This window comes from Heloderma suspectum, chromosome 12 (genome assembly GCF_057233095.1).
Source record: "Heloderma suspectum isolate Gila_16-S chromosome 12, 16-S_ref, whole genome shotgun sequence".
NCBI lineage: Eukaryota > Metazoa > Chordata > Lepidosauria > Squamata > Helodermatidae > Heloderma > Heloderma suspectum.
Genome location: NC_139469.1, coordinates 34,855,302 through 34,882,246, shown reverse-complemented (window position 1 = coordinate 34,882,246; position 26,945 = coordinate 34,855,302). Strand labels below are relative to the sequence as shown.

At 53.2% G+C, this 26,945-nt stretch overlaps 1 protein-coding gene across 1 annotated transcript in view; it reads right to left on the bottom strand.

Annotated features, from left to right (window-relative positions):
- Window positions 1–26,945, bottom strand: part of GRID2IP (Grid2 interacting protein) — a 76,666-nt gene that overhangs the window by 4,359 nt on the left and 45,362 nt on the right. Inside the window, 17 exon segments of the mRNA XM_084817887.1 lie at window positions 489–618; window positions 1,217–1,303; window positions 7,530–7,685; window positions 9,381–9,577; window positions 9,982–10,059; window positions 12,758–12,845; window positions 13,689–14,108; window positions 15,718–16,074; window positions 17,336–17,428; window positions 17,551–17,648; window positions 19,247–19,348; window positions 20,826–20,838; window positions 21,878–22,049; window positions 22,593–22,779; window positions 24,914–25,008; window positions 25,242–25,311; window positions 26,694–26,779. Coding sequence (XP_084674013.1) covers window positions 489–618; window positions 1,217–1,303; window positions 7,530–7,685; window positions 9,381–9,577; window positions 9,982–10,059; window positions 12,758–12,845; window positions 13,689–14,108; window positions 15,718–16,074; window positions 17,336–17,428; window positions 17,551–17,648; window positions 19,247–19,348; window positions 20,826–20,838; window positions 21,878–22,049; window positions 22,593–22,779; window positions 24,914–25,008; window positions 25,242–25,311; window positions 26,694–26,779 — 2,429 coding nt within the window.

Here is a 26,945-nt window from a genome sequence, read left to right as displayed (position 1 = left end):
AGTGGTCAGGGCCGGTGCAAGCTTTCCCACCAGCTGAGGCAGGAGATCACAAGAGCACCGCTGCATCACCCCCGCATTGCCCCTGCCACATTGCCCATCACCTGGCCCCTCCCCACATTGCCCAAGACCCCCTGCCCTACCTTACCCTGGCACCACCGCCTGGCTTGCTCTCAGGAGATCTCCTAAGACACCCCTCCTATGATGCCTGGCTCTGACGAAGGACCCCCTCAGAGCCAAGCATTTGGGCCTGGTCAGCTCTCTTTTTCCAGGCGACGTTGCTCTTCAGAGAGCCCGCCCTCTGGATCACCCTGAGAGGGTCGGTGGGTGCTCCGGAGAGCCCCGCTGGCTGCTCTCCTACTGCAGCTGGAACAGGGTGGTGGCTGGGGGTCCTCTTGGTGGGGAAGGGGGATTACGCAATTCACTGCTCCACCAACTAAGGTGAAGGATTCACCCTGCCTCATGGGGGGCCAGCCCCATCGGTGGCTTACCTTTGGCAGCATGTGGCACCGTGGGTAGGTCCTTGGCAAAGCCCAGGAGTTCTGGGAAATGTTGGCTAAGTGATTTGGCAAGAATGTGCAGAAAGGTAGATTTCCCATCAACCGTCTTGGTGGTGTTCAGCTAGAGCAGAGCAGAGCAAAGCGACACAAAGCAAACACTGTCAGTGGGAATCTGATGGCCACAGGGTGCCTGATTTGTGGCTGCTCAGCCCGAGAGCACCGTTGGCCCAGCCCCATGGGGGCTCTGCAGTTGCCGCTGTATTCCTAGGCTGTGTGGCTGCAGCAGGCGGCCGCCTGGAGATGTGTGCATGTGGCGGGGAGCTCAGGATGCCTCAGAAGCCAGGGGAAGCGGGCTGCGCAGGGGCTGCAGCGGCTTCGTGAGCTGCCCAGAGAGCTCTGTCATACGGCAGCTTCTACATGCTGTGAGCCAGCGTTTCCCAACCTGGGTTCCTCCAGAGGTGTTCGACTGCAACTCCCATCATTCCCGGCCAGCACAGCCATGCTGGCTGATGATTCTGGGAGCTGCAGTCCAACACTTCTGGAGGAACCCAAGTTGGGAAAGGCTGCTGTAAATAAACACATTAAATTAAGTGGTTTGGGTAGTGCCAAGAGACTACAAATCCAGCTTTTCGTGGCTCAGAATTACATGGGAGGCTGGACATGAAGCCCTCCCTTTCATCTCAGTAGAGCACTCATGTCCCAGGAGGGCTCTGACTTACCTCAGTGAGGAAGTTGATTTTAAAGCCGGTCGTTTTGTTGGTCTTCGGTTGCCCGTGGTTCAAGTAGTTCCCCATGGCCAGCACAAACTGCAAAGAGAATCCCACATGAGTGAGCCCCGCCGGTTCCTTCTCTTTTTCCGCTCACACCCAAGTGGTCCCACTGATCAGAGCTGAGCCGGGGAGACAGGCAAAGGAAGCACTGCTCATATGACTGCTGCTCTCTCGCAGGGCTCATCAGTGGTCCATGTGACAGGCAGAGTTTTGGCAGGTACAGATTCTCCCCTCACTGCATTTCCATGTAGGTAAAGCTTCATCTGTTGTATCTCTACCTGTCACGCAGCGGTTGAATGACAGCCCAGCCAGAGACAGGGCCCAGCCTAAATTTTCTATAGAAGAAACCAGAGAGCAAATTCCAGGTAGCCATGCTCAGGTGAGGACTCTGACTGTGGGAATCTAGGAACACTGGAGATGTAAAGGAACTCAGAGGCCATCAAGTCCACCCCCCTGCCCTTCCACATCATCCTCTTCAATCCAGATCACAGTAGGTCACAAGTATAAGGTGGATCCATCGAAGAGAGAGGCTGGCCGATGGAGAGGCCTTCAGCAAGGCACAGCTGCAAGTGAAGGCAGGGGAATGTAAACCAATATGGGGGTGGGGGTCTCCTGACCTCAGGAGTGGCAGCTAGCCCCTGAATGCACCCAGCCACTGTGTTTTCTACTCTTTTCATGGCATTGCGCGTGCAACTGTACAGCAGACCCAGAATCAGAGTGGCCCAAGCAAGGAGGGCAGCAGCAAGAGGTCAGGTTCGACGGCCGTCCAAGCAGGAGGGGAAGAGGCAGAAACGGAGAGGGCTTGTGGGCTTGTGGGAGGGGCCGTGGCTCAGTGGTACATCCAGGCGCTACCCACCAGTCCACTCATGGGGCCGCAGGGAGCAGCAGGTCTTGACAGAGAGGCAGCTGTTTCCCTCCAGTCAGGACAGGCAATGCTGGGCTGGATGGGCCAACTGAGTGTAAGGCAGCTTCACGCGGTCACGAGTCGCCCCAGGACGCCAACCAACCAATGTGAGGAGGAGCTTCAAGCGCATCCGCTGCTTGAAGCACCTGCTGGTAGGTCCCTGGAGAGATGCCCACCTGCATCAGGCGTGCTGCTCTTCATCAGGCAGCATGGTGAGTTTCCCACCCCTCCCCCACTCGTGGGTCAAAGATGCGCTCCATGTCCCACGGAGCGAACGGGGCCGGGATTTCCCTGGGGCCGGCGGCAGCTTCCAGAGCGGCACGCTTCACCCATAACTCTGAGTTAATGGGTAGCCAGCAAAGGACTCTGTGCTGTTAACCAGGTGTTATCCATGGCATCATTAATGGGGACAAGGGAGCATTTGGAATTCCTCCCAGTCACCTCCTGCTTCGTTCCCAAGGGGCAAACCACACATAACGAGGGAATGCGTGGAAGGAAGCCTCCCACCCCAGGGCTGCTTTTGGAGGTGGGGATTTTGAAGAGAGAAGCAGCTGGGGAGAGCAGTGCTTAACCCTTTCCCTGCCACCTGTCTTTCCAGTCCAAATTGCCTTCCCAACAGTGTGTGCCCCCAGCAGTTCCAGTTCCTTCTGCATGCTGGAAAGGTGGGGAAACGCTTAATCCCAGCAGATCCAGTTAGCAGCGTGGTCATGCTACACTGACACTGCAATCCTATGCACACTTACATGGGAGGAAGCCCCACCAAACACACTGTCACCCTAACTGAACACTAAAACTTCAGATAACCTCTGCCAGCAGTTTCATGTATAAGTTAATACCACGGGGGATAAGACGGAGCCCTGAGGGATAACACAGGCCAATGACCATGATGCTGATGCTGAGCCGGAGTCCCCCAGCTAGGGGTGTCGGAGGGATCCATCTGGGGGTGGAGCTCACCGAGCTCCCATCAGCGCAGGCCCCTGCACTTCAGCTCATTTTCCCACCAGCTGGCCTGACTTGATCTGCATCAAGCTGGGCTAGCTCACAGATTTTTGTTTTTGTTCTAAATGGTAATTGACAATTTGCACAAATTGCAGCCATAATTCACACAAATTACGGCCATTATTTGCGCAAATAAGGGGGAAAACCCCAACGTTCCTGGATTTCAGGAAGAAATCCACAGTTTGGCTCACAAATGAAAGCCGAGTCGGGGGCACCACAGGCCAGATTTCCCAGCAACGGGCATCTCTCCCCCACCCCGAAATCACTCTCCAAAAAGGACCAGATTCACCATAGGAAGGGCCTCCCGATCTTGTCTCAGACAGATGCCTCAGAAGGACAGCATGGTCGATGGTATCAAAAGCCACTGAGAGGTCCAGCAGAACCAACAGGGACACACTCCAGTCGCCAGGATAGGCTGTCCAACAAGGTGGCCAACGCAGCCTCTGTCCAGTAACCAGGCCTGAAGCCAGACTGAAATGGATCTGGGTCAGTGCTCTTCATGGCAAGGCCTGAGGGCTGCTGTGGCTCCCAGTCACCTCCAGTGTGGTTCTCTGCCTCTCTGCCTCCCTCACTTTGTGGCAGCTGCTCAGTCTCAGCAGGGACCCTTTGGTTTCCCTTTTTCTGCTTTAGTGGTGGGCTGGCTGCTGTGATCTGGGCTACTGGAGGAGGCTTCAGGGGAGGAGATCAGGAGACCCATCAGCTGTAAGGTGACAGGGCAGAAGAGGAGAATGCAGGTGCAATCAACCAATTAGCTATGGTGGTGGAGTTGCCCAAGGGGCAAAGAGCAATGTGATGGGCCAGCTGCAGTGATGTGCTGTGCAGGGGCTGGAAGTGGAGGGGAAATTGAATGCAGGGGCGTGCGCGAGAGAAAGCAACATGGACCTCCACTGGGAGGTTTTGCAGCACGGAGTAGAACAGAGCGCTCCTTCAGTGATGAGAAAAGGATCTGACTCCCAGGACCGGGTGCGCCTGATAGAATTTGCCTGCCTGGGGTCTTGGTGACTGGGGCCTGGCCCCAGGATCACCGAGGGCCTGTACGCTGAGGAGCCTGGGTCTGATTCCAAATCAGAGAGGGATGATATAGACTCCAGGATGGCAGTGGGAACCTTAAAGCCGGGGGCCCCGGCGCAGCCTGACTCTGCAGCAGAGTCCTGACAATGGGGAATGTAGCATCGGATCTGGCCCAGCTGCTGGATAAGGCGTCATGTCACACCCGATTTATTGTCCAAGGTGATGGGAACCGGAGAACGAGAGGATTCGGGGGGGGGGATCAGGGATGTCACCCAGGGTGAGACGTCAAATCGAGAGGAAGGAGTGGCGACACCCACTCAGCGTTCTCTGCGTTTACAGACTAAAGGGTCAGGTCGGGAACGGTGATCAGAAGAGGCCTAGCCTGGTATTTAAAGTAGGCCCTGGCTGATGAGACCTCGCGGAGATCAGCATCCTTTATGCTTGGATAGCTGCCAGGTCTGAATCCTCCTGGTCACTCTCTGAACTCTTGTTTATGATAATTCGTAGGGCTGTGCATGGATCCCCGATCCGACTCGGAGGCTGTTTTGAAGCTTCCAAAGTGGGCCCAATTCGGCTCGGACTGATTCAGAGGGCCGCGACTCACTTCGGCCTATGAAGCCAAAGCAGGGTTCACACATCCGAATCCTGCTTCGCCCCCCACCCCACGCCGCCTAGGCCCCAGCTCCTTACCTAGGCCTTTGTTCCGCGCAGGGGCCCACCGCCACTGGGGAGCCGCCGCCTGTGGAGCCTCCGGTACTGCCAAGGGAGCCGGTGCCAGAGCTGGCAGAGCGGCTGCTGGTGCCACCGGAGGAGCCGCCGCACTGCCAGCTCCTAGGCCCCCTGGACACGTGCCAGCAGCTGTCTTGTTGCTCCAGGGGGCGGGGAGAGCCATTTTAAAGATGGCTCCCCCCTCCAGAACAACAAGACGGCTGTCAGTGGGTGTCCATAGGACCCAGATAAGGAGCCGGAGGCTGGGCGGCGGGCACTGACGGCGGCGTGGCTGCTGGGCTTCCGGATTGCACCGAAGCATGTTGGAGCGATCTGCTTCACTTCTGGCCGCTTTGGGCCCCCTCCGCCTTGCCTCAGAGGTGGCCTGAAGCAGTCCGCTTCAACTCGGAGCTCGGGCCAAAGCGGTGCACAGCCCTAATAACCTGGTATTGAGTTTATCTATGTCAGCCTTTGGGTGGGAACTACAACCCTGAAAGGATTTTAGCTTCAGGTTGCCTTCCAGGAATCAAACTGAGGGGCCTCTGCTGTGAAGAAGCCAAGTGCTTGTGGTGGGGATTTTAAGTGCTGCAAGCTATTTCACAAGTCTTTGGAATGGGTATCTGTATAACCAGATCTATGGAAACAAAACCCTGAATGCAAAAAGGGCACTTGGGTAGGGATGTACGAAAGTCACTTACCTTTCCGCGGATTATGTTCATGGTGGGGGGGAAGGCGTTCCGTCCCTCCCCCCGGAATCCTCAACGGGGGGGGAGGCGATCCGTTCCTCCCCCCCGGAATCCTCGACAGCCTCGACAGCCAGGCCCAGGCCAGAGCCATCCGCAGCCAGATTTCTGGCCGTGGAGGGCTTTGGGTAAAAAAAACAAAACAAAAAACACCACGTACGCAAATGGCGGCGGCTATGGCCGCTGCCATTTGCGTTCCTTATTTTATGCCGTCTGAGTCTACGTAAATATTTACGTAGACTATTGGGGCGAAAATTAAGGGGAACGCAAATAGTGTAGCGGGCGCTATTTGCGTCCCTTTTTGATTCACCATTTTAGCCTATGTAAATATTTACATAGTGAAGCGCCCTCTATGCTATTTGTGTTCCCCTTTATTTTCACCATAATAGTCTATGTAAATATTTACGTAGACTCAGACAGCGAAAAATAAGGAACGCAAATGGCGGCGGCCATAGCTGCTGCCATTTGCATACACAGTTGTTGTTTTTTAACCCAGCCATGATAGGCTACGTAAATCTTTACATAGCCTATCATGTCTCTGTAAAAAAAACCCAAAAAACAACAAGACTGCAAATGGCGGCGGTGGCAGCCAGTCGGAAGACCAGCCGCTGCCGCCGCAGCCGCCGCAGCCCGGAACATCCGCCCCAGGTAAGTCTCGTCCCGGGGGGGCTCCGTGGGGGGGCGGGGGGGCAGGCCATTCTGCCACAGATTTCGGGGGCCGAATGCACTGGCATTCGGCCTCACCAAGATCCGTGGCGGAATTCTCTGACATCCCTACTCTTGGGTTGAATTGCCTGAGGGGCTCTTTTGGTGGTGGGGGGCAATTTCAATCTGCTCAAGCAATCCCACTGTTTTCTCCATTTTTAAAACATTGTTTCATTAATGTTCTTGTACATTACAGGAGAACGTTTTTTAAAAAGCCACCAAAAGGGTCCTGGATGCACCTTCCTTTGGCATCACCTCCACAAAATTCAAGTGAAAAGTAAAAGTGTTGGGACTGCAAACATCAAAGAATGCAGCAGTGCACCAGTGACCTGCCCGGATTGCATTTCTGTCCCCTTCCTGCAAAAAGTTGGGTTTTCTGAGTTCTCAAAAGAGGCAAAAGAAACACCGCAAAAATGTGGCAGGACCACAGTTGGGTAATAACATCACGCAGATGTCCCAGAAAAAGTGAACCAATTACCTGGGGAGGTGGTGGGCTCTCCCACACTGGAGGCCTTCAAGACGAGGCTGGACAGCCATTTGTCAGGGATGCTCTGACTTGGATTCCTGCATTGAGCAGGGGGTTGGACTCGATGGCCTTGTAGGCCCCTTCCAACCCTACTATTCTATGATTCTATGAGTGAATGAAGCATGGCTATTTTGCACCCCAGGCAAGGAGCGCTCCAGAAACATGGATGGAGAGAGTAAGCAATAGGAAAAAGAGCAATGTTGGAGCTCACCTACATTCTCCAAAAATCACTTCAACGTTTGTTTCGGCTCACTTCCATTTTGTTGTCAGCCTACTTTTTGGTTTGCTCAAATGGGAAAAGTGTGCGTTTCGAACTGGAAAAGTGAACTTTTCTGTGCATATTTTTCCAAGTGCACATTTCCCCCCATTGACTAAAGCATGAAAAAGCACAGGAGTGGGGGCAGAATGTGCACTTCAAAGTGCGTGTTTTTAAAAACATGGCATTTTTTAAACACAATCGCAAATTCAGAAATTTGCAAACATTTCCCGGAAAATAGCGCTGGTGTTTGGGATGGTGAAGGGGATGTGTTCTCACGATGCGATGCGTGAAGAGGAATGAGATGTGTGCCCATCCCTAGAGAGAGAGAGAGAGAGCAGCAATCCCTGGCTGAGTGGGAAGTGGCTGCCCCCTTGTGGCTACAGCTGGAAATAAGGAGAACTCCTGACCTCTAAGATTTTTGCCAGTTTCTTGCTGTTCTTCAGTTCCAGGGAGGCATTGTAGATGCACTCATAGCTGGCTGTGATCTCCTCCGTCTTCTCCTGCAGGGTGGTCTTGAAGTGAAGGCTGCGCAGCCGGGTTTTGTACTCAGGCACCAAAAGCATCTGGAGGAGAAACAGCGCTGTGGCCTGGCAGTGAAAGGCCACCCAGACTCAACAGACATGTGTACAGGAGCACTCAAATCTGACAACAGAACTCTTCATTCCAGGAGCCCTGGGGCAGAAGGCAGACGTTCTGCCTGCAGGGGAGCTCAGGCTGCCGCTTTAGCCCTGGGTTGTGCTGGAGTCGTGAACGAGCACATGCAGAGGCAACAAAAGGCACCTTCAAAACAAAGACCATGGCAGTGGCACGCAAAGGGCTCCTCTGCCTTAAACAGCTGTGGAGAAAGAGCTACTGCTCTGGGCAGCTGCAGCAGCTTCACACCCTCCTCACATGGCCTGCCTCACTGCCTTCTCCTGGACTGGCCAGGGACCCTGCTCTCTTTCTCTGCACGCCGCTCGCCCTCCCTGGGAGGACTACCAGAGGCCGGTGCTAGGGGCAGGTGGTCGTTTTTGCTGTCAAATGGCTGTGAAAAGATCCTGCTGTTTCCTGCAAAGTGTGCACAGCTCTGGAGATGAGGGCAAAAGTGGACAGGAAGCAACGTGCCCAGGCAGCTGTGGTCTTTCCTAGCCTCGTGACCAGGCAGAGGCTTTGAAAAAGGACAGATGTGTTCATCTCAAGAAATAAACTGCTTTGGCATTCAACTGGATTTAATTTTGCACCTCCAATACATGAGAAGGAATGAAACCAGGATACAAGGTTAAAAAAACAAACCACGCAGAGTCAAACCTGACATGCCAGTTTGCCTGGGAAGCAGGATTGGGTTCAACGTAAAGAGTGAACAGAGTGCAGGGAGGGGGAACGAAACCTGGCCGCTCCTCGCCTCCCTGTGCGCCATGGCTTGAGGCAGCCTTCCTCCCCGTCGCTTCCAGTAGCAGAGCCGGGGGAATCAGCTTCAAAGTGGGAGGCAAGGAAGCAGGTGCCACTCTGTCCCCTGCATGTTCAGTTTACTCTTTAAACCGGAGGGGGGCAATTTGAGGGGTCTGGGACCATTCTGCACCCCCCAGACCCCCCACAGGCCACACTCCTCCCACTGCCACACCACTGAATTGGTTGGCGGCAGAAAAAAATTGTTTGCCACTGAATTTCAGTAACAGACCACTACGGAGGGTTAAACCAGAGTTTGTTTTCAGAATTCTGCCAATTCGGGGGCGTGGCAGGGGCAGGGGCTGCACCAGAGAACGGGGGAGTACATGCAGCCCGTGGCCCCGGGTCACCCACCTTGCTCTAAAGTGACCCCCCTCCACTTCACAGGCAAATGGCCATGTGCACGTTTGAGGAGCAGGCCACGTGGGTCTAGTCAGGCCCACACGCCGCTCGTTTCTCTAGGCCCGCCTTCCCTGGCCTAGTGCCCTCCCGGTGCATGGGTCTAGAGCTCCCCTCATCCCTGGCCACTCGTCATGCTGGCTGGGGCCGATGCAAGTCGTAGCCCAGACCATCAGAGCGGGCTGGCGGCCCAAGGTTGGGGAGGGCTGGCCTCGATCTCCGCATCAGAAGAGCAGCAGGCCCGCCTTCGGAAGCGTCCCCATCGCGAGTGAGGCTCTTCCCACTCCAGACCAGTCTTGAGGGCCCCCAATGTACAGCCAGCAGCCCGCCCAGCGTCCACACAGAATGCAGAACCGCGCCGCCTCCTGCCCACCCCCAGCCCCAGCCCGCCACCCGCATGCTGGCTGCCGTGCAGCACCGCCCCTCAGGTGCACCTGCAGGATGAACTGATCTGGCTCACTCAGCTTGCTGCGGTCGCCCTGGTAGCTGTGGTACTGCTGCACCTCCACTGCGTCGGGAGCGTACAGGAGGAGCTGCCTGATGTGGGAGGCCTCCAGGCGGCCACTCTCCATGGTCATGAGGACTTGGCGCAGCTCCATGTGTGAGAGCTTGAGGTGGGCAATCAAGATGGCTGGGTGGAGAAGGGGGAGGGGGTCAGCAGCAGGGCCTCCCACACGCCCCGGGAGTTCAGGCCAGGCGCCGGCACAAGTGAAAACCGGCCCAGTGGGCAGAGGCACCTGAGTCCTCCACAAGGGGCTGCTAGGAGGCCTTGCCACAGTGCAGGGAGTGCCACACCGCCACACCACTTCCTTCGCGCCCCACACGCCCCGGGACTGCTTGCATGCATTGCCTGCCCAGGCAGCAGCCTAGCCCTGAAAGCCAGAGGGGCTCGACTCTTCCGAAGGAGAGTGCTAGACGTTCTGGGGAGGGCCCAGGCCCGGCCCTCTGCCCTCTTTACCTTTCCGCATCCCAGGCGCCTGCCTCTCGACCCCGGGGTCTGCGCTGTACCCGGCTGGCACGTGGGAGGATACTTACATGTATTGTAGGCCTTTTTGTGTGACAGAATCTCAACCACATCTTTCTTTTTAAAAGACTCTGGTAAAGGGCTTGGCTCTGGAAGAGAAACTGAAAGATTTAATCAGAGATAAGGACAGGGTTCCACGGACTTTGGGAAGAAGGAGAAAAGAAGGGGATGGGGGAATTCTGGGATGAGGAGGGGGCTGGACAAATGGTCCTGCAGGAGACAAATGGAGCAGCAGGGTTGGAACGATGCATGCTGGGAATCCTTGAATTCCACAATGGGTGTCCCCACATGCACTCCTGGCTGGAGAGAGCGGGAGCTCAGCTGAAAAGGCAAGGCAAGACAAGACATGAGATCCACAGGAATCCTCAGACAACAGCTCAAAACGGGACCCCGGCCCAGCCCACCCCCACTGCTTCCCAGTTCTCCCTGCGAGGGAGAGGCAGGATCTTCACGCCCAGCTCCTGATCCCCAAGGGAGTTCACTGGGCCTCCCCAGATTGCCTGTCAAGCCTGTGCCTCTCTGCAGTGTCCTCCCTGCAGCGGCCACGGCTGTCCTCCTTGACATGCTCTGCTGCTCCACTCCCAGCTTCCCAGGCTGGCCTCTGCTGCCAGGGCTGTGGATGCCGCTAGCCATCGGCAACAGCCACTGCCAGTGGCAGATGCCTGTTGGCTGGCCCTGGGGTGGCAGGTCGAGGGTTGAGGCTCGGTGTCCTGCCACCTCCACGCAGGGGCTGGATTACTGCTATCGTGCCTTCCACGAATGGAGAGGGACAAACCTCTTGAGTCTTGGAGTCTTTGGAGCAAGATGGATGGATGTCATTTGGGTGGATTAAGTGAGCTGTTCCCATGGAACAAGGAGGCACGCACTCTTTCCAGCCTGAGGGAGCATTATGGTCTTTCTTGGAAATCTCTCTCAGCAGGCTGGGGCTGGGAAAGGGGAATTTGGCTCTCACTGGGAGAGCTGCTGGGAAAGGAGTCGCAAGAAGAATAAGCAGATGTACTCTGCTACGGTGATGACTGCTCGTTTAACAGGTGATTAGACACGTTCAGGGAGGAGAAGGTCTATCAACAGCTATTTGTCCTGACAGCTAATGAAACCTCCAGGTCCAGGGGCAGTCTGCCTCTGAAAATGAATTGCTGGAGGGCAACAGTGGAGGAGGGCTGTTACCATCATGCCCTCTTTGTGGCCTTCCCAGAAGCATCTGGCTGGCCACTGTGGAAAGCAGGACAAAGAGTGTGAGCCAGGAACTTGCAAATGGACTTATATTTGGATATCAGGTCTGCTGAAGTTTATGTGTAACCTATTTCTTTCCTTTTTTCTTTCATAAGCTGAAGTTTATGTGTAACCTATTTCTTTCCTTTTTTCTTTCTAGAATATTGTAATATTTGAAACTGAGGATTTTAGAATATGTTATATTTTTAATTTTTTTGTTCTGTTATGTTTTCTGTTTGTATGCTCCCCACCCCCACACCCCCAAGATCCCCTCAGTCATGAACTCCCTGTGGCTTTAAGGTAGCCTCTTCCAACCTCAGTCTTCCCCGCAAATCTGCAATATGGGAATAATGATACTGGCCCACCTTGCAGGACTGTTGTAAGGTTTACTTACATAATGGGTGTGAAGTCCTTTGAACAATGGAAATGCCTCCTCCTCATCATCATCAACATTATCACTATTATTATTCACTGAGGGGCCTTTCATAAGTGATGCTAAGAATATTCTTTTTCTTTTTTTGTACTAACAGATTTTGGGGGTTGTGGGGGGAATGTTTGAATATGGTTCCTGGGACATCCAATATGGGAAAGAGCCCTTTAAAATCCAAATGATAGTCAAGAACCCTTGTGGTGATATGATCCAAATGGCCCAATGGATGCGCTTTGCCCTGTTTGTGTGATGGATGCAATCTTGCCAGCATCTCTGGTGCTAGTCCAGGGCATGACACATCTGCAGGCATGTGGCCTCTCTCAAACAAAAAGACCTGGGAAAGGGGGGTGCTTCTGAGTTCAAATCCACCATGAACATGCACAGCATGGATGATTCCATCAATGCCCCGCAGGCCAGCCAAAGAAGCCTTTGGTGCTTCTCAAACGCACCCCCTATGCGACATCCAAAGGGAAGCACGTCAGACACCAGGATGGAACAGTGAGGCCAGAAACTCCCAGCACACTGAGACACAGGAGAAACAGGCAGCGCCACACAGAGAATGAAGGGAGGGCCAGTTCATGCTGCCCTTGTGCCAACAGGCACAGGCATGATGCGGGGTGGAGGGATTCTACATGCTGCAGCTGCCTGGGACGCCCCCTGAGATGAGGTTCACAGCAGATCGCTTGAGCAGCACCCAGGGGCATTGCTGAGCCTGGGCCCAGAGGGCCCCAGCCCCAAATCTATTCCCCAGAGCCCTGAGTGTCTACTGCTGCCAATGCAAGGTGCTTTTCCTCAGCTTAATGACCATGCAGGGGGTGATTTCCAGTGGGGATTGCAACAAGGGAGGGAAAGCTCAACTCTCACTTCCTCACATGCTGCAACACCCCCCAATCCCCCCCACACACATGGCAATGAATCTCAGAAAAACCCTTCTGTTCATGCCAACGGAGAGGTTGGGCCCTGGATTCTCTAAGTGCGGAGCCACGCCCTCAGCTGCCCTGGCAACAGCCGTGCAAGTCAGTCTGCGCCAGGAGGTCAGGAAGGTGCCTCTCACTGCCTCCAGCCACCTCCCAGGACAAGGCGGCTCCTCTCCCCCCCCCGCCCCTGCCAGGCAGGGCTCTGGCACTTGCAGATGGAGGACTCACTTGCTGGCTTCTGCGTTCCAAAATGCAGCTCCAGATCAAGGTACTTGACCATGTCGCTCAGTTTGTCGTAGTCTGAGTCCTCACCGAGCTACACAAGGGAAGACGCACAGCAAATAAGGCCGGAGGGATGAGAGTCAATGTGCCCTTTGCTCGTGGCATCCCCATCAAAGGCTGCACCAGGCACATAGCTGATGCTTGATCGTACCACATTCTGTCCATTTGGGGTCAACCCCTTTGCACCTCGCATGCCCCCCTAACTGCAGAGAGGCAGCCTGGACCACACTATAGGTGGGACTGCAGCGGTGCAAGATTGAGCAACCGCCCTGCCATTCCTCCTCCGGAGCTGCTAAAATTATTAGGCACTCAACAAATAACTCTGTGTGTGTGTGGAGGGGGTGGTTTGGGGAGCAAAGACAGCACGTTTGTAGCTGTGGAGAAGTGCTCCCAACAGAGCAACAGGCTGACAAACAGTTCAGCTACCTGGGGAGGGCAGCGGGGAACGGGGGGAGCAGCGGCTCATTGCACCAGATGTTGTGCAGTGGAGACTAATGTGCAAGGTGCCGAGGGATGAGCAACTGCCTGGTCTGATCGGGACCTTTAAGTGAGGAGTGCTGCATTATAGTGCTCAGATGCAGAGTCACATACCGAATGACAATTCACAAAAAGGGTAATTTCTACCTTTTGGTGTGGTAGAGATATCCATGTGAAAACAGGGAAATTATGGATTTTATTGGGCTGAGATACGTGTAGGAATGTGCACGTTTTGAAGCTTCACAGAAATTTTCATTGGGCTGAATGGAAAGGGACAAGGATTTCAACTATGGAGAGCTAGAGAGACAGGGCCAGAGTGAGTGGGCAAATGAGGTTGTGTGTACCCTCAGGATAGGGAATGTACCCAAAATGTATGCCTCAGCCAGCTCCTGTGCCATACCTGCCCCCAGATGGTGCCTTCAGAGTTCTCCACCTGCTCCCAGCGCAGCCGCTTGACGCTCATGTGGTTGGACTCGCTCCTGCGGTGGATGATTCCCCGAGGCGCCGGCGGAGGCACACAGGGTACTGGCGGGGGTGGAGGGGGTGGGGGCGGGGGGGCGGGGTGGGAGTGGCTGGATGGGGGGTTGGGATGGGGAGACAAGGAGGAGGGGTTCTGCACAGCCTCAGTGCTCCTGTACTCCTCTTTGAGATCGTGGAACTGCGGAGGAGGCAGGGGTGGCGGGGGGCTGACGGGCGGGGGAGGGACATGGTCGGACAGGGTGGAGTAGGTCAAAGAGCTCCCTTCGCTGCTGCTCAGGTACTCGCTGGCGCTGCTCACGTCGCTTGTGATGTAGCTGCCCTGGCCATCGTGGAAGCTCATCTGGATTGAGAAAGGCAGGTAGGAGAGGAGAGGAGAGGAGAGGAGAGGAGAGGAGAGGAGAGGAGAGGAGAAGAGAGGAGAGGAGAGCTCAGGGGCCAGCACTCCAAGGGAGCCACTCCAGAGCACAGCGGGGGTCTCTTTCCCAGGAGTGGCCGTGGGATAAAGGGGGATGTCTGCTGCCCCGTTCTTGCTCACCAGTGGAACCATTAAGAGAGGTCCATTCAGCACTCCCTACCTTCACCATCCAAGGCAGACATGGGGTGTGTGTGTGTCTGTGTTTCCAGCCATGCTGGTCCATGCTGATCCTGACAGCAGTCACAGGCTGGGCTGTCTGCAGGTGTCTCCACCATCACTGGTGAGGCAGGTGGGAAAGGGCCTTCTTGGTGCTGGCTCTCCAATTCTGGAATACGCTCGCCTATGTTATTGACGTGCGATTTTCCAAGGCCTTCCAGACAATATTTTAGCCCTGCTGGTTTGTTAGTATCTGGCTTCTTAGATCTTGCTGCCTTTTAGTCTTTGTCTCTGTTGTGATTGCTTTAATTTTTAATATTAGTATTTTAACTGTTTTTGTATTTTTTAAAATGTTAACCACCCAGGGAGTTTTATGGAAGAACAATCTAAAAATATTTCTAAAAGATAAATAATAAATAAAGATTTGGCTTTCCGCAAGCAGCCTGATCTCTTCTCTTTCTTGGGTGTTCTGATGGCTTACAGAGTGGTTGCAAATGGCCAGACAGAAATGTTTTCAATACGGTTACATAAATGTATTGGCCCAGGCAGGATCCTCCCAAATTGCCCCCTCCCCCAACTCATCCGCATAAAAATCAACAGAGGTCCCATATGGCTGTAGCAATGCCTTGGGTCCTGCCACCTCAACAGCCTCTAGAAACCACAGTGGAAGCCAGGGGTGGGCAGACTTTCTAGGAGCAACCAAAACAGATCCCACAAGCCTGACGTCTGCCCACTCCTGGCTTATGGGAGCTACGTGCAAAATAGTGGCTCATGTGGGTGGGCATCTACTCAGAATGAAGGCACGGGGTGCCTCTGAGCACATGGGCAGCCCAGGAATTGGTGAGCAGTGCCAGAACCAAGCTCCTAAGTCCTTTCACACAAAAACCCTCTCTTGGTTTCCCCCCAAGCATTCCTTTTCAGCAGCCCCATGTACTGGGGCCAGGGCAGGAGGGGAAGAAAAGCTTTCTAGTTGTTACTATCATCAGACAGTTGGGAGTCGGAACCCCTCGCCAATCTACCAGAGACTTACTGGTAAGTCCCAGTCTACCTTCTGCCAGTCCCTGGTGGAAGTGACTAATATCGGTGGAAACGAGGCTGAAGTGGTGCAACTTGGAACCCACGCCAGCCTCGTCGGGTGTCGTGGCTTCTAATGGCCCTCTCCAGAAGGACTGTTCCAATGCACGTTCTCTGACACTTGTTTCACTACATCCCAAATTTGCTCTGTGGGAGAACAGGTCCCCTTGGCCTATTTTACCAGCTTCCAGAAATTTGGGATTTGGGGCAGAGGGCAATCTTTCTGACCAGAGCATGAGACCCCCAGGAGAAGCATCACCTGGGCACTTTTGGCTTGAGAAGTTGAGTACTGCGCTCTTCTCACCTCCTCGTAATCGTTCTCAGGCGTGAGGAACTCATCCACGATGGCGATCCGGTGCCCCAGCTGCTCACTCAGAGCATCCAGGAAGCGATCCGTGTCCCGGCTACGTGGTGGGCGGGAGAACGTGAAGAGCTTCTTCCTCCGAGGCAGCGGGCTCAGCCCGCAGCCGGTGTGCTTGGGGGAAGGGGCTGGGCTGCTGTCCAGGCTGACGTAGGGGTTGGATTCTGTGCTGCTGGGGGAAGGAAGGCCGCCAAGCGAGTGGTAAAAGCACGACTGGGCAGAGGGGGCATCCTTCTGCCAGGAGATGCTCAGGCCTGTCTTCCGGGCACCTGCAGAGGGTACAGAAGGAGCAAGTGGGGGCTCCCAGGAAGGCGGGAATTGCCCTCACCCCTGGGGCCAGCCTAGGTTAGCTGGAGGCTTACAGGATGTCAGCACAGGCAGGCCTCAGCATGAAAACAAATGACTACCCAAAAGAATAGGGAGGAAAGAGGCACAGCAGGACTGCTAGACCCCATTCAGGTAATCTTGGGACATCTTAAAAAACTTGGTGCTAAACAAGGAAAGAGTTAATTTTGCATATGCTGCCTACAGAAAGACATCTAATAACTCAACGCTGGGAGTGAGAGGTGCGAGAAAATACCCTCAATTCAGATATGGGACAATAAATTGTAAGCATATTATCAGCTGTTTCATATATGCTATCCGTTTCAGAGAAGGTAATAGATATTAAAAGGCTGGATATGCTTAATGCATGTTTCTCAATATTGGGGGAGGAGGGTGGGATGGAGAACAGAAGCAATGTTACGCAAGGATAGACTGAACTGAAAATGAACTGAAATATTTTGGTATTCAATAATCTCTCTCTCTCTTTCTCTCTCTCTCCATGTGCATGGCACTGTACAAAGGACAGGTTTGACAAGACCTTGCCCCAATGATGGAGGGTGATGGAGCTTGATGTGAAGGTCACAGGTAGGGCTATAAAAGATGAGATACTGGGGTCGGGGGGACAAGACCATGGAAGGCGTCGCAGGAAAGGATGAGAAACTTGTGTAGGATCCAGGAGTGGACAGGAAGCTGGTGTAGGTTTTAAAGGAGGGGCGTCAAACGGTCTGAGAGATGAGAGGTAAATCATTTTGGCAGCCAAATGCTGGATGGATGGGAGCAGACCAAAATGAGACAACAAAAGACCAGAGAGAAGAAGCTTGCCATAGTCAAGGAGAAAGATGACAAGGGCACAGACCATACTCATGCAATTTGTTTACTGATCAATCAGTTGCTTTTTGATAAATGTACTGACATGAACGGTTTTGTATGTTATTAATGTTGCATTTTTAAAGACATTTGCAGGGTAGCCATACCACTACTGCCCCTGCTGTCTGCTGGCTTAATTGAGCACCACATATATCTTGTCTTAAGGGAAAGAATCTGCCAAGTAGGATATACTTGCCTCCAGTCTCTGCACCATTACGGAGTAACAGCGTCAGCCTGTGACGTGGCTCCCAGTGCCTTCTGAATCAGCCTGTGCACCAGCCCCTCCATGCCAACTAAACTTTGCCAAATGGCTCTGCCGCGAAGCTGCGACACTGGCGGTTCTACCTGCTGGGTTTGCTTGCTCCAGAACCGGAGGTGATGCCCGATGCGCAGCTACGCTGCTCAGCTTCCCTCCAAAGCCAGAGGTCAGGCGGGTTTCCAGTTCTGCATAGACGGCTGACATCTGCGAGCAGAAGGGAGGAAGCGGTCCCTGTGTCCTCGGAGGCCTGCCCCTGCCTCCCCCACGCCACACACTGCTGTCTTCTCCCCTCGTGGGCCAGGCCCACTGCTAGCAACGCTTCTCACCATTTTGGGGTTGGGTGTCTCTGGGAGGGAAGTCCCGTCTCCTGCTTGCCTCTCCCCGGGAACTAAGCGGGTGGGCACCTCAGCAGCTTCACTGGGACCTGTTGCAAAGAGAAATGGGGCGGGGGGCTGCGTGGATGGGTGCCCTGCATGGTCCAGCCCGCAAGTGGCCAGCTGGGTGGGCCAGAGGTCCATTTGTGGCCTGTATGTGGTCCAGGTCAGGCCGAAGTCAAGGTCCAGAGACAAGCGCACAGTCAAGATCAGGAAGGTGATCAGGCTCCATAAGATGGCACAGGACACACACATGTACTCTTAGCAACTACTTGCTCAGACTCAGAGCATCTCTACACCAGACTAAATCCCACATTTAAAAGGGGGCTTTCTGCTTCCGTTTTAAATGCAGGATCACAACAGACTCCTGTTACACAAGCTTCCCCCCACCCGGCTCCTTTTCCCCCTTATCTGAGTCTTCCATATGTTTCATTATACAGCCACTAGATGGCACTGTGGTGTAGCTCCTCTTATTGCGGCTTTTCTGTTTTCACAGAGGGAATTCAAGGGGAAATCAAATGCTGTAATCTGATAGCTTATTATCTCCGAACTTTTAAAAAACAGAATAAAGGTCATTTAGTGCAGGAGACGCCCTGGAGATTGGTGACGTCATCTAAAAGGCCCGCAAACTTCCATGAGTGAGCAATCTCAATGGCAGGATAAAAGCTCCACGTGAAGAAGCCCTGAAGAACCAAACCCAAACCAACAATTCTATAAGGACAGCCAAGCCCCTCCCTTCTGCAGAGGTGGGCAACCCATGGCCCACATGTGGCTCTTGGCTGCTCTCCATGAAGCTCCACCCGCTTTTCCCTGAAGCCCAGCTGAGCTGGCTGCCCAGACCACATGGTCCGGCCAGGCCAATGAGCTGCAGTACCCTTCTCTAGCCTTGCCTGGGCGGGCTGCAGCGCCGTAAAGTCCTGGCCAACAGCTCCCTCTGTCCAGTGGCATAAGGAATTCAGTTCTTGGACCCTACTGCCAAAATCCCTGGCTTGAGACCCCTGGCACCACTCAGTTACACCCCTTAAATTACTTAGATCAAGTAATAAGGTGGACAAGAAATCCAAACAAATTAATTAAGGAATGGTCTCGCTGCTCTTGCTGTCAGGAGAAGCTGGGCAGGAGAACCTTTTAGATGTTGTGCTCTCCACAGTAACTTCACCCCCATTGTACCCAAGGGGGAGCCCTCTGCTTGTGGACAGAGGCCTTGTCTCCTCAGGTAGCCTAGCTGGTTAAGTCACCCAGTCTGCAATCCAAGATGTGTCCCAGGGTCCCTTGAAACAGGGTAGAGCCGCCTTCCCCAACTGGTGCCCTCCAGTTGCTTTGGCTTTCAGCTCCCAACAGCCAGCATGGGCCATGGCTAGGAATGCTGAAACTGTAGTCCAAAGCACCAGATTGGGGAAGGCTGGTGCAGGGAATGGGGAGACTCCCGTATAGGTCTTTGGCCAGTGCAAGCAATCCTGGGGCACACAGCCCAGATCGTGCTCTGGCTTACTGCCACTCTAAAAAACATCACCACCCCAAGTCTCTCGAAGGGGAGCCAGCAGAGAGGAGAGGAGCCTCCCAGCCTCCCATGCGTCAGCCTGGGGATCGGGGCAAAAGTAGGAAAGACCAGAATGAGAGCAGACCATGCCCTCGCCCCGGGACCCACCTCCAGCACCGTTGTCCTCCAGGCTGTGGGTGCGGACGCTTCTCCGGCACGTGGGGGCTGCCCACACGGAGCTCTGATGCCGTTCTTCCGCCTCTGGCTCAGCTGCATCTGAAAAGGACAGGAAGGGTTTCTACCTCAGATGCACCCCCTCCTTCTTCACAAAGCAAGGCCGCCATTTTGTAAGGCTCCGATGGTCTCGAACTAAGGGCTTGGGCCCAGGTGCTGAGGAACCAGCCGGGTCCCACCTGGCACATTCTGGCCGGGCACATCACTTGCACCACCGTGTTGCTCCTTGGCAGGCTGAGCTGCAAACATCTTGTCCTGCTGGAACATCTTCTCCCCCCTCCTCCCCCACTGCTTTTGCCATTTATTGCAGTTAATTGGAATAAAACAATGCCAATTCATTAGATTACACAATAGGCAGACAAAACACATTATTTCAGTAATCCTCAAAATAAATTTCTGTATAAGAATAAACTTCGATGGCACATGAAGAATAAGGGGGAAACATTACAATATATACACCATGTTTTGTTAATGTAAACCAACAGGAGTCTAAAGAAAAATACTATGATAAATGATACAATCTAAATGAAAATGACTAGGATATATTCATTCTTTTCTACAATAATCAGTTTCAAAACTCCACTTTTCTTTAAAGGCATCCCATTTCTGTCTCTTCTCTTTTGTTCTAACAGAATGAGGTATTTGAGCCCGCCTTGCTAGGCCCCACATTTTGTTGCGCCCGTCTTTCACAGAAGGCTGTTTCTGAGATCTCCACTTCTTAGGATCACCGGACGCTGCCTTATCCTGAGTAAGACCCTTGGTCCATCTAGACCAGTATTGTTGACACTGACTGGCAGCTGTGGCTCTCCAGGGTTTCAGGCAGGATCCTTTCCTAGCCCTACCTGGAAATGCCGGGGATCGAACCAGGGACCCTCTGCATGCCAAGCAGGGTCTCTGCCATGGAGCAACGGGCCTTCTCCTGATGGTATTTGTCACCTAAAATATGCTTGCAGGGGTTCTCTCTACTCATTGCCCACAGCCAGCCAGGCTGTGTGTGCAGAGAAAGGGACGGGTCCAACACTGCCTCAGGCAGCAGCCCTGAATGCTGGGCAGTCCTGCCATTGGGTTGAGCCTGCGGGAGCCATTCCTCACAAATCCACTTCCCTTTCTGCGATGGGCCTTGTGTCCTTCAAGTCTGTCTGCCAAAAGCACCCCCTTCCACAAATGGGGCCCTTTCCCCCTCACATTTGAGCTGCTCTTTGGTGTAAAAATAATCTCATTGGAACAAACACAGGCATTTGCTTTTAAACAACACGTCCCAAGCTGAAGATTAAAACCTTTCATTCTAAATTTATCCTGTTGGGATGTAATGCCCACAATCCCCCAAAACACACAGCTGGTGCCGAGGTTGCTACAGCAACTGGAGAGAGCAACGTGCGTGGAGAAGTTGGTGTGGGCTCTTCACGGCAGGAATCCGTGTGATGCGTTAATACCCTCCTGCCGCTCTGTAAGGCTGACACCTTCTTCCCTAAAAGAGGCCTTGGCAGCTGCTCTTTCCAGGAGCTGCCTGGACTCTCTAGCTGAACCTCAGGATTCCAGGCACCAAAGACAAGGGCTTTGCTGCATCTCCTATTCCTCGCAACTAGGCTTGCTCAAGAGCAGTGTCCAGTGAATGGGGACCGCTGCAGCAGCCCTTGGCAAATGGGACATTTTCTCAGTGCCTTTTCATCTGCCCTGTTGCTCATATCTGAAGCTTCTCAGCAGCACCCAGGCTGCCTTATACTGAGTCTGGCGATTGGTCCAGCGTCTCCCCTGGCTGTCAGTAGCTCTCCAGGGTCTCAAGAAGATGGGGGGGGGGGCTTCCCCAGCCCTGCTACCAGAGATGCCAGGGTTGGGACCTGGGACTGGCTGCATGAAAGCAGGCATCCAACTACAGGTCCCCTGAAAGGTGCTGCCTGCCACAGCCTGGGCATTCAAACCTTTGCTGCCCTTCTGATTTGGCAAAAAAGGTGCAATCCACCAGGGGAGGCCTAGGCAGTCAGGAAGCCTGGCTTGGAGCTGGGTCTGCACATCCTCCCACCCACATCATTCCCTCCTCTGCTCTTTTCTGGCTCTCCTCTTTTCCTCCCTCATATCCCTCGGATCTGCACCACCTAGTCTCTTTCTCAGACTGCCTGTCTGTGACAGAGCTAGGTCCCAGGCCAAGTGAGAGCAGGCCCCACCATCCCTGGGCAGGCCTCTGGAGAACCCTGTGGGTCAGGCAGGGGCAGGAGGCTCTCTCAGGCCTGGCTGGGCCATGTGTGAGCTGAGTACAAGTCCCCAGGTGACCTGCAATGGTGCAAGGGCTGCGGGGCCGTCTGCCCATCTGCATTGCTTTCTCCCTTCTGCCTGTCGCCAGCCTTGCCTCCACTCCTCCCTCCTCTCAGGCTGTCCAAAGTCAGCCTGTCCAAAGTCCCCTGAAAGGCTGGGGAAGAAGATGTGGGGAATTTATCCAAGAGGAGCCCAGAGCAGGCTCACAGCCTCGCTTAGCAATCCAAACCACATTCCATGTGTGACAGGACGGCTGAAGCTTCCGAGAAGCTCAGGGCATCCCCCCGGGGTGCTGGGGGCATTCCTCCCCCAAACAGGAGCCTGCCGCTCACCTGCCACAGACGTGTATCCCAGGAACCTGGCAATCTTCTGCTGGCAGTGCTCTTGCTCCTCGTAGGTCAGCAGCTGGTAGACGAACTGCCAGATGACCTGCTTGGATGGGGTGTCCAGGACAGGGTAGACGTCCACTATGAGGGTGTCAATGTTCCTGGATGGACAAGGGAGAAGGCAGCAGTCTTCACGGGGGAAAAACTGTTCTATCATCTTTGGCACCAGGGTTAGAATGGAGCTGCTTCTTCTCTGGACCACGACAAGGACTGGCACCCTCCCGCCACATACACACCAGCCCTGCGCTTGTGCCCTTAACAGCAGCTAGATATGCACAGACCAGGCAGGTGAAGCTTTCCCCATCACTTCACCTCCATGCCAAGGAAAAGCTTCGCTCCTGCCAGGCTGCTGTTCAAGGCACTGGAGCGGACTCAAACATGGCTCGTTCTTCAGAGGGCGGGCACTCGCTAACAGTCTCCTGCCTTCCGCCTTGAGCTGCAAGCCCCCCTGGCTCCTCCTGCCACATCAAGCAGGGTTCCAGTTCCATGAAGACCTGTACATGCACTAATTCTGCAAGCACCACACAGGGCCAGCCCAGATGTGGCACTCCTGCAACAGGGAACAGATGCTGCTGCTGCTCCAAAAAGGATTTTGAATCCTCTCCTCACCAATGGATGGGTGGATGGAGAAACCAGCATGTTACCTGTGCTGGAAGAAGCTCTCCAGGGCTTTGCAGATGGTGTAACGCTCTGGCGGCGTGAGCAGATGTTCCAGTTGTTGGTGGAAGGTCCTCCCCTGGATCTTGATGCTGGAGGGCAAGATCTCTGCAACCCACTGCAAGGAGGTGAGCGCTGAGGAGGAGGAGCTGGGGGTCTCTGAAGACGCACAGTCTGCACACACAAGGACAAACCAGTGGCAAAGCAGCAGGCAAGGCGGGGATCCCTTGAGCTAAGGTGGGAAGCCAGGATCCAGCCCCCCAACTGCATCCTGGCTCCCTTTGCACATGATCTGGCTTTTACACAGTCACTTAAAATAAGCATGTTTCTCTTATTTTACATGTGGTCTTGCACATTGCCCCTCACAGTAGCTGAGCCAGGATGTCACCATATATTTGTTGTGGGGAATCCATATGTAACACATTTCAAATAGCATTTTGCAGTAGTCCCAAGCGCACACGAGAGAGACTAAGGAGCATCCCACCCATCCTTAACGTCACTTGAGAAAAGACCCTCACACAGTGGGTACAACCCAGCAGGAAGTTCCCCTATGCAAGCCTCGTGGAATTAAATGGGAATGGTGTTATTCTCTGCATTATTGCCGTATGACGGAGGCACACAGACTGCAGCACTACGTCCACTACGTGCCACACAATCCTATGTAAGTTTACTCAGAAGTCCCACTCAATGCGGCTTACTCCCTAGTTAGCATGTTTCGGATCGCAGCTTCACCGTTTCCAGCTGGTTGCATAGGACATGGACCATTTCAAGGATTCAACCAAGGCCCTCCCAATGTTTAGCTGTCAGTCAACGTGACGTGAGAATCAAAGTTTAGTTGACAATGTTAGTTGTCGGTTAATGTGACATGAGAATCAAAGGTTTTGTACATCTGGTGCAAAACTGGTGGGTGACATCTTCCGTTATTGCTGTATGTGCATTATCTCCCCAAGCTATAAGCAGGCACTCTCTAAAACGGGCGAAACCCAACTGGGCAGATTAGCCCTTTGAAGGGAGAGGAAGACGAAGGAAGCTAGGCTACAGCATGTCGTCAACCCTGATGCTTTTGAAATCCAGCAGTCCGGAAACAACACCCGCAGGGATAAATTCAAGGTCGCATTCAGCCAGGAGCTGAACTGACAGGCGTGATGCCCAGGCCTCTCCTCCTCTCCCTGCTTTAAGCACCTCTCTGAGCTTGTCTTCTGAAGGGGCACTATTTCCATTAGCAGATCAATCGCCCCATTTCAGAGCAGGCATTTCCCAAGCAACAAACCATCAGCTGAATTCTGCTGCCACTAGGGATGTATGAGAAATCTGTTTCAGTGCGATTTTGATCAGGATGTACCCACTTCACACCTCCCGGACTGAACATGGACCCAAATGCAATCTGTGGCTGAAGTCAGAGCTTGCAATGTGATTTGCTGACCTAAATAAATGCATCTGGCAGCATGCGTACCTTTCAAAACTGTGCATGAAAAATGCACACAAGCATGCTTTAATCAGTGGGAGAAGAATGCGTACATTTCGAAGATGTGTACAATTGACACACACATTTGGGGAAATATGCATGAAAATATGCACAAAGTTTCATGAGAAAAGTGAAAAACAGTGGTTGCAATCTCATTTGGACACAAAATGGAATGAGACCTGAGGTGGAATTTGGAGAACTTGTTCAAGCTCCAGCCTTGCTTGCACACACATCTCTAGCTGCCACACTTTCTTCCAGTGAACCCTCAGCTGCCTCAAATTTTACTTTTTCCAGCACCGCGATTAATCAGGATACTGACAGCATGCAGTCATTAGAACAGACTTCTCCTTTCAAGCTTTTCCAAATACGTATGTTCCCCCTCCCAAAAGCCAGATACATAGAAAGTCTAGTAAAATATGAGGTGCTTCATAAATGAGCGAATAACATTAATTGCCATGTCAGAAAAAGTAATACATGAAGAGGCCTCAAGTTTGTAACAACCAAGCCCCACATGTTATTTTGGGCAGGGCGCGGCTCTCTAGCCACTTTGGCCTCACGCTCATCTGCACCACACACTTTGTCTAGCAGGACCATGGTTCCCTCCAAAGAACCTTGGGGACTGTATTTTTGCAAAGTCCTGAATGTTCTTTCACATAGACCTTCTGGAGAACTACAGTTCCCAGGGCTGCTAGCTTGGGAGCCCTGGGGCTAAAAGGACAAATGAGCCACGGGTGGGAAAGGGCATCGGACTCACAGTGAGGAGGAGGAGGAGGATGGGAAGGAGGCAGAACCAGTTTCCACCACAGGGACCAAATCGTCCCCTCTGCTCATTTGTGATCTTACCACCTGAAAAGCTAACGATGCCTTCTTCCACTACAAGGGTGGGCATTGCCCCGCTGCCCTGGAGCATGGACACGACCTTCTCATGGGAACAGTTCCTGCAGAGCAGAAGACAGAAGCCATGACACGTCAGCGGGAGAAATAGCAAAGAAGAGCCCTTACGGAAGCAGGTGGGTTCTGCATGGGTGGGGCTGAGAGAAAGCTGGCCCCCTCCTTTGCTCTGGGATGCCAGGGGCAATCCCAGCCCTCTGGACACAGGCACCACCAGCTCCAGAAAGGCATCAAACCCCAGGGATTGTCCCGGGGAGAAACCAAGGAGCTGCTACTTCACCTCATATCCAGGCCATTCAGGAACAAGATTCTGTCTCCAGGTCTCAGGGATGCTTTGTCAGCCGGACTCCCTAGAAAAAGCAATACACTCAGATGTGCCATGCAGGGCTAGACTGACTCTCACCTGCCTCAGAAGCCCCCGTGTTGCCTTCCACACAGAGTTTGCTGGAGTGATGAAGGCCCCGCCTTCCCTCTCCTGATCTAGGAAGAGAGGTTTGGTGTCGATGATGTTTTCCCCTTGGATGGCCTCTCATTCTCTCCTACCCCCACACAGAAGCCTTGCATCCAACCCAGGCTGTCCAACTCTCTTCCCTTTTGTAGTCACGGACACAACAGAGGTCTACCACAGCAGGCCTATGCAAGTTACAAAGACCTCGTCCATTGCAACCCCTCAGTTCTGCGACAGAGGGGCGACACCTGTTTTCCCATATTTTCCCCCCACTTTGTGGAACAAGCCACGGCATCATGGTGCACCTGCACACCTAGGATGTCTGTTTCCCAGTATCACCCTGAAATTTTTGGCAACAGACCAATCCCCCTTGATGGGCCCCTTGGCCCCTTCCCCAGGCAAAGTGATGAACTGGCATTGAAAAAGTAATTAAATTATGTAATGTCTCATGACACTGCAACCAAGAAGCCCTCAATTTGTCTGCTACATAACACTAACCTATGGTTTATTTAGCCCATGCTTTTTTGCCCTACCCAGGGTTTGCCTGGCAGACAGTCAAACAAACCGTGGTTTGTTTTCTCAATCCCTGAGTTGTTTGTTTCCCTCCTCCTTCACCTGCTCCCTCCCTCTATTCCAAATGCCTTTGCCATGCTGTAGCACTGGCATGTAGAGCAGCTGGGGTTTTTTACTCTTGCCTGCTGCCTCCATAGCTTGGCGAAACAACCCACGAACAACCCACAGTTCTGAGTTCACACAACCCATAGTTTAAACAACCCAGAGCTCATAACCCAACAACAAACTATGGGTTCTCTTCCTTGGTTGTTCGTGGTTAACAAACCATGGTTTGTTAGTGTGGCTGAGTTCACACCTTACAGCAACCCAGAATTCAACAACCCATACCATGGGTTAGCGTTATGCATGAAGAGAGTCAGTAGTGGTGGTCGTACTTCAAGGTAAGCAAAGATCCCGAGTTTGTTCAGAGAAAACACAAGCAAGCAAGACTTTGGGTAACTTTGACTGATTGTTCAAAGTTGTTTTTAGTTATATATTGTTTGTGTGTTTTCATGTAAATGGCTTTTAAACTTTGTATATTGTCTTTTAATGTTTTAACTTCTGTAAACCGCCCAGAGAGCTTCAGCTATGGGGCAGTATAGCAATGTAAAGGAGGAGGAGGAGGAGCAGCAGCAGCAGCAGCAGCAGGACAACAACCACCTTTCCAAGCATCTGCTCAAATGAAAATGAAAACATCACCTGTATTATGCAGGAGTTCTTAACTCTCCTTACCAGGCAAGACTGACTCAATCCACACAGGGGCATGTCCACGTAAAGTAAAACCAAAGCTCCTGCTGCCTTTGTAGACACGAACAGTCCTGGGGGAGTAAAAGCAAGTTACTAGTCCTTATGTCTGCAGGGGGACAGAGAAGCTTCAAATGCGTGAGCCATGTGAATGTGTGAGCTCTTTGTCCTCCCTATGGCTCTTATGCCCAGTCCCCCTGATGTCCTTTGGAGACGGGCATCTCCACATCCTTCCCTTCT